The following is a 12,783-nucleotide window of genomic DNA, read 5'->3' on the forward strand; positions in this document are numbered from 1 at the left end:
ACAACAGAAAGCCGAGTCCATGTGATTTCCTATACCTTGTCCCCAATGGAAGAGAAACATAGGGAAGGATATGGGAACAACACATTGCTGTTAATAATGAATATGACACACTCAATCCTAAGAAGAAATAATTGTTGGGTTTGTGCCCACCTGCTGCAGCATGGTGGTCAGGGAATAGGATGGTATGTTCAGCCCCTGCCCTTATCTTCTGCATGCTATGCTTCTCTGATTGCCCTATATTATGGGAAATGGAACGAAAGTGAAACTGGTCAACTAGATAAAACAAATATGAATGAATTTGAGGAAGTGATTATGAAACCGGTGGGTTCTCCATGTTCCACAAAAGACGATTAATTACACCAGCAATAATGCCACAGGCTAGATTGTCTGTACCTTATAAAACCTCTGTGATCACGTTCCACATGAACCCACAGGGGAATAAGGATGCAGAACCCCCTTCATATACAGTGAATTATAACCCTCATTCTGTCCCATTCTGTTTAAGGAAAAAGGGTTCTTTCCAGGTAGGAACATTTACCAGATGCAGGAATATAGCATTCCTTGATAAAGAAGTGGAACCAATATATGTGGGAGATCCTGTGCATTTCATATGTGGAGAAAAAGCATATCCTTGGTTACCTAGGAACTGGGGAGGTACGTGTTATTTGGGATTTCTGTTTCCTGGGGTGTTTCTTTTAAAAACATCAGACATAACAAAATTGACCAGGTCACGACCTCGCTGTAATATTGAAGACGGGTTGATTGTAGGGGACATAGCAAAATCATTCATACCATTTTGGGGCCAGGCGATAAACTCTTATAACATAAGACAACTGTCTAGGATATTAGAAGAAACAATAAATGGAACCACTGATATATTATATAATATGACTCTTGAATAAAAAGGAATTAGATTAATGTCACTACAAAATAGAATGGCCCTTGATATAATCTTAGTTGATCGCGGCGGTGTTTGCAAAATCCTGGCATCAGCGTGTTGCGTATTTGTAAGAGACTCATCCCCCGCGATTTTTGAGGCGATAAGAAAATTGCATGTGTTAAAGAAAATTGCATGTGTTAAGTTCTGATCTTCACCCCCCTGAAGGCGTTTGGGAATTGAACGTAAGCTCCTGGTTCTGGAAAGTGTTGCGATCCTGGGGATGGAAACTATTTGCAATCCTAGGAATATTTGTGACATGTTGTTGTTGCATACATTGTCTCCCCGTAATATGTACTGAAATTAGCGAAGAGTGTGTACAAATGATGAAACGAAAAAACATTGCTAAATCAAGCACTCGCCATAGTAACGAATCTGAAACCATTAAAGAATTCATGGCAATTGATATTGATAATAACGAGGAGACAACAAGTGTACATGAGTCCGAATTTGAATCAGATTCCAAATCTAATCCAAATACTTGGTCGGGATAGGATGCAATGTATGGATGAGACGTTTGGCTTATGACCAAGAGGAGGGTTTGTCAGTCCAGAAAAACCAAACACCCCTTGAGGGTCCGGAAATGAATGATAATTGGTTGGCTGAAGACCAACCGCCTCATTCACAGTGTAACAACATATATTCATTAGTCATTAGTTATTACGTAGCTATTAGTTCAACTAGAGTGAAGCCATTTTAAGATGACCAGAATCGCCATTTTGTTTTCTCTCTCTGCTCTCTCTAACGTTGCCACTTTGCCTCATGTAAAACTGCTTTGCTGAAGATATTATTTCGCTTCAATGGTCCAAGGCTAAGAAACATGTTGAAACATTACACTGGAGAGCCAGACAGAAATACCAGATTCCCTCCCTTGCATATCCTTGAAGACAGGGAGCAAGGCATTTAATCAGAACACGAATGCCAGCGAGTCTCCTGAAAAAAATAGCAATGTACGAAACTAGCATTTAAAGCGTTGAATTATGATCTTCTTTACGGCCCCCCTTTCTGAGCCCAGTGAGGCCCAGGAGAGCGGGCTGACCTCTAGAGCGAGAATCGAAACTAAGAGAGAGAGGTCTGGTATGTGCCAGTCTCCTACGCGCAGCTTGCCCATGAAAAACAGTAACGCTGTGTTCTGGCAAATAAAGAATGGTCTCTGTAAAATTGAAGATTGCAAACCGTTACTAAATATGTTGGTCTAAGGTGTCATATTTGTCACACTGGTCAATCCTCGCCTCTAATTCAAAGGGAAATGAATTGAGGGCAGCAACAAACGTGTCATACTGTGTCACTGCTGATTGTAAGGTGCTCGATTTGTATATATGTAACTGATGTACGTTTCACTCTCTCTTGCGTCCCACGAGGTCTGTTAGACACACGTCGCAGGGCTTGGGACCACTTGGCCAACTGGGACTTCTTTGTATTGCAATAAACCCTACATTTTGGGAACAGAACCTCGTGTCTGGCGTATCTATTCGTGTGTGGTGACTGTGCCTTGTTTCCACATCCGAGGGTCCCTCAGGGGCCCCTTCACCACAGCCTTTTTTTTAATATTGTATACGGTTTATGAAACACACCTTTACAAAACATTGTGCACATTTCAAAAACCGTAACATACAAATCACATCACAATTCATAAATATGAGATGTTTTAAGAGTTCCTCATCCAATTACTTTAAAAGAGAGCCTGAGTATTCTTAGATGTGCAAATTCACAATTATATAACTTAACAAACCTAGCATCTATACATTTTAATGCATACAATGAAGATTGCCAAAGCGCATAGCGCAGGAAGTCTTGATTCTATTAAAGACACGGAGGCGAGCATTATGCTTATTCTTCTTTAATTCTGCTTAACAACAGCTTTTCAAATCTTTAATTTTTTTTTTTTTTTATTTTTTTTAAGTGGCCAACTGGCACTAGATAAAAAGAAACAACAAAATACATTGCCGCTGCAATATTGTGTACTGGCTTAAAGTAGAAAGTTCTGAAGACAGAATCGCTTGACCATTCTGCTGCCTTCATGATCTCCTGCAGCGGAACGCCTGCCGCAAAAGCCCCTGAAGCCATAGCTCTTCTGGTCAAGTGAGCTCCGAACACAGAAATGTCTATACCTGCTTTGTCCATTACTTCCTTGACCCATCTTGAAATGGTAGCTGGGGCGACTGCCTTATATGGTCTTCTGAGCGCTATCAATATTTGCTTCACATTTCTAGGCCTTACATCTGCGGTCGCTGCCTCATACGCTTTTATGCATTGTGCTACGCAGAGCTTGCTATTGTCGGGGAAGTAGGGAATAATTCTGGAGTTGGTTTTAGTATGCTGCGCAATGTTAAACGCTACCCCCCCCGGATAGAAAATCTTCCTATCGCTTTCTAGCGCTCCGACGTCTGACACTCTCCTGCAGGATACCAGACATAGCAGCGTAGCTAGCTTCCCAGAGAGTTGCATCTTTGATAATAGGTCATTTGTGGGCCATTGTTCAAATAGGTAGAGTATTTTATTAACGTCCCATAGGGATGAATACCTAGGCTTCGGTGGCTTGCTGACCTTTAACCCTTTCAACAGTCTAGTTACTGCTGGGTGCTCTCCTACTGGGACTCCGTCCACTAAATCATGCCCGCTGATATGGCTGACCTGTACACTTCTACAGTTCTGAAGGCCCTCCCTTCGGAGGTCAGGGATGCTAAAAAATTCACTACCTGCACTATAGGGGCTGAAATGGGAGAAAGACTCCTCACTGCACCATAAATCCCATGCTTGCCATGCGGAATTATAGCTCCCGATAGTGGAGGGGGCCCATGACCCCCTGATAAGCTCTGTAGCTTCCTCTGAAAGTCCCGGCAAGCACCATCTGCACCTGAAACTCTTTAGGCTATGAGGGTTAGTGTCTGGTTCTGAATCAGTGGGTGAGGAGCTCCTGTCGGATCTAATAATAGATCCTGCCTGTGAGAAATCCTCTGGGGGAAATCCGTGGAAAGTTCCATCAGAACTGGAAACCACGCTTGCGATCTCCATTCCGGTGTCACTATGACCACCTCCGCTCTGTCTCTGTGCACCTTGGCTAGTGCCCTCGCCAGCATCGCGACTGGGGGAAATGCATAATGTTTGTGAACCCCCCCAGTAGTGAAGGAAGGCGTCCGTGCCTTTTGCTCCCGGATCCAGCCTCCAGCTGAAGTAAATGGGTAGTCACGCATTCAGCCTGGAGGCGAATAGATCTGTATGCAGGGGCCCCCCACCTTTGTTGTAGCTTGCCGTAGACTGAACAGTGTAGAGTCCAGTCGCTAGAATCTACTAAATATCGGGAGGTCCAGACTGCTACTGTGTTCCTCACTCCCGGAAGATACTCGGCTCTGACTTCTATTTCCCTCTCCAAACACGAGTGCCAGAAATCCTTGGCTAATTCTGCTAGCATTTTAGATTTTGTGCCCCTAACTTGTTGATATACCTCACGGCCGATATGTTGTCCATCCTCAAGAGGATACAACATCTTGCTCTGTCTTTCGTGAAGACTCTGACTGCGAAGGAACCAGCTAATATTTCCAGGCAATTGATGTGTGTGCAGGGCTAACTCTTCCTGGGACCATTTTCCTTTTGTTTCTGTGCTTCCGCACCTGGCTCCCCATCCTGATCTGCTAGCATCGGATTCTATGCTGAGCTCTGGAAGGTCTCCAAATATGGCGCCGCCTTTCCAGGCTTCCATATTGTGAAGCCACCATCTGAGTTCTGTCCTGCTGGCCCCGTCCAACGGTACTAACCGATGGTATCTCCAGCCCTCCTGTAGATATTTGATTTTGAGCCTCTGTAGGGCCCGGTAGTGCAAGGGACCGGGGAAGATCGCTTGGATGGAGGCTGCCCAACAATTCTGGCTAGATTCCAAAGCGATATAACCGTTTTCCTCAGAGCTGATCTCAGGTCCTTCTTTATCGCTCTTATCTTGATGGACGGGAGTTCCAATGTGGCCTTCCTGATGTCTAGAGTGAAGCCTAAGAATTCTATTCTTCTGGAGGGAGTCAATACTGATTTCTCGGTGCTGACCAGAAATACTAGTCCTGCTATGAGGGATGTTGCGTATTATACTTGGCTCTGCAATCTCTCCCTGTCTTCTGCCATGAATAGGATGTCGTCAGGTAGATGATCATCCAAATACTCTGGTTCCTCAGAGCTGTCACTAGAGGCCTCAAGAGTTTCGTAAAGGCCCAGGGGTCTGAGGCTAGTCCGAAAGGAAGAGTTTTGAACTGCCAGATCTCTCCCTCCCATTCGAACTGCAAGTAGGTTCGGAACTGCGCCGCTATGGGTATTGTGAGGTAGGCGTCCTAACCAAACGTCTTTTCTGAGGAGGTCTGAGAGGAGATGGATTCCCTCCATCTTGAAATGTCTGTATATGAGCCAGCTGTTTAGCTCTTTTAGGTTGATAACTGGATGCACTTTTCCTTTTCGATGGACCTGGAATATGTTGCTGAGGAAACCTGTACAGCGGGCCTGGGCTCTCTCTATGGCTTGTTTGCGCGCTAAGTCACGAATCTCTGCATCTAGAAGCTGCTTCTCTGCTAAGGGAATCTGTATGCGTGGGGGGGTGGTATTTGCTGTGGCTCTGCTATGAAATCTAGATGGAGCCCTTGCGCAGTTTGCAGTACCCAAGCGTCTGACGAAAGCTCGTGCCAATTGTGCATGAAAAGCAGGGTTCTCCCGCCGACTGGGGGGGGTATATAACTGAATTCTCTCTCACCTGTGGGATTGTTCTGCCTGTAGTATCCTCTGCCTCGGCGTCCCCTGAATCCTCTACCTCTATTGGAGGAAGAAGGAATCTTGTTGTCTGGATTACCAGTACTGGGCCCTCGGGCCCTGAGGTCCCCTGTTGGCGTTATAGCGGCTGGACGAACTACCTCTAAAAGGCCGGTCCCTGCAAAAACCCGACTGGGAAAGACTTTCCTTATGGAGGATTGCGCTTTTTCCAGCGCCCTGTAGGTCCCCACAAATGTATTCATCTCCTTGACAAACGTGTTGCCAAATAGTAGGCCTAAGGCACCCTCACCCGCTTCATAGGAAGCTAGGTCTCCCAGCTTGTTATCGATCTTCAATAACAGATCTTCTCCTCTCTGCCGATATTGCGCTATTCGCGTTTCCGAGCAGGCAGATGGCTCTCTGAGCCGTTCCTGCCAGAATCAAGGGGTCCACTGGCTCGCCAGTGTCCTTGGACCTCTCAGCCAGGTCCATGATCTTAGCAATGGGTCCTGCCAGATCAAGAATCTTGTCTTGACAAGACTTCCATGCCCTATCCATGCCTCTCCGAGCATCCTTGTTAGCCTTCGTTATGAAGGTCAGCATTTTTGGATCCATCTCTGGTTTCTCGGCCACTTTGTTCGAGAGTTTGGGTCTTGGGCATTTTGCTCTAAGGAGAAATCTGGTCTCCTTGTCTAAAGGTCTCGTGATTCTCTGAGACATAAATCGCCACTCTGGGAGACGGGGTCCACTCTGTGGATCTGGGGTGTCTTATCGCCTCTGGCTCAAACATGCCTGATGTGTCCTCCAGGGTACCTTCCACTGAGCTGGCTTCTATTACTGGCTCTCTACTCTCCTCCTCGTCGAGGCTGTTGTCCTCGTCCTGACCTTCCTCTTGGTCATATTCTTCCGAGGAAGAGAGAGCATGCCCTGGATTATCAGCCCCTGGGGTAGGGGATACGAGGCTGGGCACCGCTGATGTCTTTGACAAGAAGGCGTCCTTTAGTCTCTTGAACGCATCAGCTGCCTCCTGGGGCCTTTCATCCTTGCCCATATCAGTGCCCGGCGGGGTAGAAGAGCGTTTCCTCTTCCGGGCAACCTTACTCCACTTTGGTGTATCGTCTAGAGGCTGTCTAGTGGAGGTCCCCTCACCTGGGTCATTTTGTGTGCCAGCTCTGCTGCCCAAAATCTCCTCCAGGACATGTAGTCTGTCCTGTATAGGCTGCATTCCCTGGGCCACTGCTTTTATTAGAGAGTCACCCAGCACTCTCTTGAAGCTCTGTGAGAGGTCGATTTCCTCTTCGAGGGGCTCAGGTTCCTGGTTGCTGTAGTCACACCAGTATTCCTCTGGTCTGTCAGAGGCCACTTCTGTTAGAAGGGAAAAGCAGCTGCAGGCTCTGTAGGTCTGCTGTGTTGACCTGTGTGTATTCCAAATGTAGGTCACACGTTTCCGCAAATTCTTTTTTTTTTTTTTCAACCCTAAATCGGGTTCAGCCTCTTTAGATTAGTGGAAACGCTGCAAAATATTGAGGAGATATGTTTTAATGGGCCGTGTAATGCTCTCCGGTGCAGCCGTACGTTTGTTCTGATTGCGAGTGAAGTGTATGGAAACAGAGCCTAATGCGCATGCGCAATCTCTTTCAATGCGGGGAGATGTTCCTGTCAGGCTGTAGAAACCGCCACAGGCCGCGGGAACGTCCGCTTTCACGTGATGCCTTCTGAGGCCCCGATGCAAGCGAGATCGCCTGCGGGCCCAAAATAACGTATAAAGAAACCCGTAACCGCGTTCGCAATTATTTAAATGTATGAGCTTTACATTTTCAAACTCTGAATAATCATGACGCTAATATCCATAAATTAAATATAATACATCCGGTTACAAGGCTGCCGTAAGTGCCGCGGCGGATACGCTGCTCTTCTAACAATTGTTTATAAATATAGTCTACTCAAAGTAGTAAATAGAGTAATAGGGTACTTAGCTGTCGAAAGCAGCAAAAAAGAAGAGGAAGGCACCTTGTCAGAAAGACATTTATACCAAGGGAGTGCATCTCATTTGAGGATAGGATGGAGGCTAGGACTACCAGGGAACCAGAGACTCATGGGAAATGTAGTTGATACACTTCTGTGATTTCAATGTATTTTGTTGTCTTTTTATCTAGTGCCAGTTGGCCACTTTAAAAATAAATAAATTAAAAGTGAAGATTTGAAAAGCTGTTAAGCAGAATTAAAGAAGAATAAGCATAATGCTCGCCTCCGGTCTTGTCATAGAATCTTAAAAAATAGACAAACCGCCAATAACACAGAAAAAACAATTCATCCTCTTTCCTACCTATATCTCTCCCCATTTCAATTAGTTAAAAAAGCCTAACACCACTATCCCCTCTGAGGTAAGGTTGACACTCAGAGATCCCTTACACATTTTGTCCCTGTCCGCCCAAGGAAAGGAAACGGGTTTTTCTGTTCATTGTTTTGCAAGACAATAAAGCAATCATTGTCTTTGCTGAAATTTGAAAATTATTTTGAGAGACTGGTTTCTCAGACAAAATGCTGCTTCAAAACAAACAAGAAATAAGTTCAATACCTGTAGTAATTCTTTGTATATTTCTGGGTCCTCTTCCATAAGTGTTCGGATTTGGTTGTTATAGTGTTGCGAAATACTTTCTTCTACTGCTACAGTGCAAGCCATCGCACCTTCTTTGCCAAGTAATGCAGTTCCAGCACCTGGAAATGTTCAAAAGATTAATGGATTAATATACATCTAAAATCAACACAAACGCAGCATTTTCTTTACGTTAGAAAACCATACCTAGCATGAAGCCTGCAACGTTCCACACAGGCAGGAGGACTGTTGGCCGAACACGATGGGCAATCATTAATTCCTTAAATTTGGTCAAGTGTTCTTTTTCTTGATCCCACATTTGCTAAGGCAAAAAATGAGAAGATTGAGACGCAACATCAAAGCATTGAGTTCATGAGAAAGAGGCTCTGCAGTGTGAAGCAGCGAGAAAGACGGCAATTTGAAATAGGTTGAGTGCCACAGTTAAGGAGGAAGTAGAAAAACAGAAATTACTTGAGGCGTGGAGGTACTGTTGGCACCTTGCAATGAAGTGACTTTTCACCCGCTGCGACCGATAGATACTGCGAAAGGTCTCATGCTTCCTGTAAGACTAAGATTAAAGGGAAACTGATCTTGATCACAAACAGAGCAGAGCAGGAAAAAATGATTAGGAACTGTAAAGTTATCAATGTACACTGGTTTCCTAGGCTTTGTTTAGAATTTCCGATGTGTACTGTTTTAATAATCTAAGAGGATATAGAAGTACTAAAATTCTCTATTTGCTGGCATCTTGCTTAATTTCCTGTTCACTCTTACAGTGATCTATTTGGTGTACTATATCAACATGGCTTGTCCTGGTGGGCAGGTCCTCAGTATGCTGCATTACTTCAGCCAATTTGCAAGAATAAGCTTACCCATTCCTCAGTAGTTTTAATAATGTTGTCACTGCTATTTCTACAATCTGTCCTTCTTAATCTCATTTTATAAAGCTAGGTAAAAAGGGGCAATTTTAAGAGCAAACAGTACATTTTTCTTCATTGTATATAGTTAACACTATCATGTTGCAGTGAGTTTTAGTGCCTACATTTTTGATGATCAAGTCCCCATTCTTATGTCACCTTCTGTCAGTCTGTGGTATTTTAGTATATTCTTTGAATTTCTCTGGACTAAAACACGACGAGCACTGGTAAAGCAAACAGTTTGGTATTTTATGTATGCATGTAAAAGGAAATGTCCAGGCACTGTCATAATGATACTATCTGCCCACAAGATGGCAACAGCTGGTATGTGGTGTTATCTCCTTGGTGTAATATGACAGCGCCTTACAAATGCCTATCTAATGCCTATGCAAGAGCTAAAACAATTGGCTTTGCCAATGCATGTAATTAATAGGAATTCAGTGCAAGGAAAAGCAGACATAGGGAGTAAATATGAAGTACCTGAAGGCACACTTGGCAGAAACATTTTTATTACACCTGGAGCTGGTTTATAGTTGCAAATTACCTTACAGAAGACTGCTTCGAAAGAACACAGGATTGCCCCAAAAAGCACAGAGCTTGCTCAAAGAGAGGTCAAGGGTGTTTTAGATGGGGCAAGGGTGTTAGATGGGCAGTGGCATATAGTGGCTGAGAATGGGCATAGGGACTAGCATGGCCTGGTTTGGCCAACGGGTGGATCGAAATCTAAACAATACGAACAGAACATGTATCCCCCACTCAAAGCCCATCTCTTTCCTACCGTCACTTCCCATGCCAATAGTTTATAGGCGGCACGTTAAGCGGCACCTAATTGCAAAAACGTAAACGCCTTTGGAAAATCATATCCTAAGTCCTTTATCTCAGTACTCTGCCAATTTTTCAAACTTGTTATTCCAGAGCTCGCAAGCTTTAAGTGGCAATTCGTGAAAAGGATGTCCATTGTTGGTTTGTTCCCTTTGGATTCTGGGGTTTGATGTTTTTTCTTTGCCATTTGAAATGAAGGTAAACAAGTCCCAGAAATCCAAGCAAAAAACAGGACTAGATGGCCTTCTCTCACCTTGCCACAGGAGATCTGAGATTCGTGCCTCGTCTGGAGAGTTAATTTGATCTGGGACTGCAATGTTATCAGTGAGCTCCAACATACTTCAAGAAAACATGCATTTGTCCCCATTTGCAAACCAATGCTTAGGTTGGTATATTGCGATTAGCCCCTATCAACTCTTCATCTCAAGCCTCTGACTCCAGTTTCTAAAACATAGCTGTAAACATTTTAGAAAAGATTATGGGAAATGAAAGAAAATCACATGTGGGTGCTCGAATAGCACGCACAGAGAATGTGTGTGTCAGCTTTGAGAAACCAGGAAGGAGGTGCACAACACACAAAACACATTGAACTATAATCAAAAACATGGAAGTATTTCCCTTTGGAAAGCTGCTACTGTTGAAATGCCCCAGTTAGCACAGTAAACCCTAGTTACAAATTAATAATTCTCAATTGAAAATCAATATAGTGGCTTTTCTCACCCATCGTCCATGAAAAGTTTGGCCCAATAATTACCAAAGATATTCATAGATTGGAAACAGCGTATATATCGAGAAACAATGTGATGGCCACTTAATAAATAGCTACATGTAAAGAAGACATTCACTCAATAAAATGGAATTATGGTGTGCAATAGGTACAGCTTGGTTTAAAGCTGTTCATATGCAATCATAAAGTGTTCGTGCTCCCAGAAAATTGGATCAGCACATTTTAAGGTGGTGAGTATGCCTTATTTAAAAGTCGAATAAAATGACATTGCTTTACATTATATACTGCTCCATGTCAAAAGTGAGTAGTCAGATAAAACAGTTGGCTTTAGTTTTTAACAGGACTTCAGCGCAAGGAACAGATCTAAATCAAGGGGCTGAAGGCGCACTCGATTAAGACATTTTTATTGAACCAGTAGCACAATGTACAGTAGCAATTAAGCCAATAACTCAGCAGACAGCCTGGAAATAATATTGGAAGCCCAAAGTTTTGTTATTGCTTGATAAAGATAGCTCAGAGAAATCCCAGGAGGAGGTGTTTTAGGCAGGGAGGCCAGGTACTGCCCAGAAATGTCCATAGGAATTAGTATGGACATGGGTAGTCAATGGGTGGGCAAATAACCAAACACCTACAAAATGTGTATCCCTCCTCACATGGCATCTCCCCCCCTTCCGCCTCGCCCCCAAATATACTCCAATGCAAAGGTTTTGGCTTATAGGTGGCGCTGAAGGGCCACTTACTAGCCAAAACTAAAGTCTCTTGGAAGTATGTCTTAAATAATGTAATGAAGCATAAATAACATTCCCCATTTCTAAAAGATAGCACAGTGGATATTGCACTGTTTAAGGAGGCACAACTTACTCAATGTGAACCAAGTAAATTGGGAAGAGAGTGGGATACGGAATAATTCATTAATAGTTATACTAGCAAATCTAAACGTGTCAGTATTATTGTACAGAAAATGGTTGTAGGTTGAAATTTCTTATGTTTATCAGATAAAGATGTTGGATTGATCTTCGCCATGCTAGATATCGGATGAACAGTTTAACATTACTTCCACGTTTAAAGATCTGGAATGTGCTTTCATTTTGGCTGGTTATTTAAGTTTGGCCGCATGGAGACTTCAACTTACGCCCAGAGACAGAGGTATATCTTAATATTATGGCAAAAGATCTATGTACCAACTAAAGTTCTTTTGTCTTCCTATTAATATGCTTCCTTACCTGTAGAATACGAACATTCCACGAACATTACAATTCCGGTTCATAGATGAACCAATTTTACACCATAAACCAGAGGCCGTGGATATTAGATCTGTCTGATAGATCGTTTTAGAGTGATATGAAACTATCGACTGGTAGTTATCCCAGTTAGAAATAGGTAAAACCATGTTCAATCAGTTTTACAGATGATGTTGATGTAGATTTTGAACTATACATAAAGTTTAGATCTTTGAGGACAAGCTCGACTCTATGGTCACTCCCGGGTAGTAGAAGGGCTGGAATTGGTCAAAATAGATTTGAAAAAAAAGGACATGCAGTTGCCAGTTCGGTCTAATTCAAATTGGAGGATACATGCAATAAAATACCTTAAATAACAAAAATATAAAAATAAAGAAAAAATATAAAACCTAAGAACAGTGCTCCAGATATGATTTTGATGTGGCAGTATTTTACTTCCTATTTGGGAGTAAACCGATTTGTTATGGAGTAAAAAGGTAAATCCAATTCCCAATGGGATTATTTCATAAGCAAGTAAAAAAAATGTTGGAAAACTGAATGTTTTGTAGGGTATGCAGTGATTATATCGAAGAGAAACAAATAATGACATTTAAACGAATGAAAAAACAAGGAAAACAAAAATAAGTAATTTTGGAAAAAACAAAATGGGGTTGGAAGTGGGAATAGTGGTTTTGGGGTGGAGCGAAAGTATTAGAAAAAAGGGGGGGCTTTAGGGAGGAATCACCTCAAAAACAACGAAAAAGAAATATATTTTGGTTTTAGTTGTTTTCTATTAGTTAAAACGTCATTTGTTTTTTCATTCGGTGAAATCACATGTAACC

The 12,783-nt window shown here is 43.0% G+C and overlaps 1 protein-coding gene across 4 annotated transcripts in view; it reads right to left on the reverse strand.

Annotated features, from left to right (window-relative positions):
• The window catches only part of COQ7 (coenzyme Q7, hydroxylase), a 243,798-nt gene that overhangs the window by 133,031 nt on the left and 97,984 nt on the right, over window positions 1-12,783 (reverse strand). For all 4 annotated transcript variants that reach the window (XM_069647136.1, XM_069647138.1, XM_069647137.1 and 1 more), the window contains exons 3-4: window positions 8,463-8,577; window positions 8,238-8,377 (exon numbers count right to left, since the gene is read on the reverse strand). In XM_069647136.1, the coding sequence (XP_069503237.1) occupies window positions 8,238-8,377; window positions 8,463-8,577 (255 nt within the window). The remainder of the gene's footprint in view (window positions 1-8,237; window positions 8,378-8,462; window positions 8,578-12,783) is intronic.

This window comes from Ambystoma mexicanum, chromosome 2q, assembly GCF_040938575.1.
Source record: "Ambystoma mexicanum isolate Mex_15411 chromosome 2q, UKY_AmexF1_1, whole genome shotgun sequence".
Classification (NCBI taxonomy): domain Eukaryota; kingdom Metazoa; phylum Chordata; class Amphibia; order Caudata; family Ambystomatidae; genus Ambystoma; species Ambystoma mexicanum.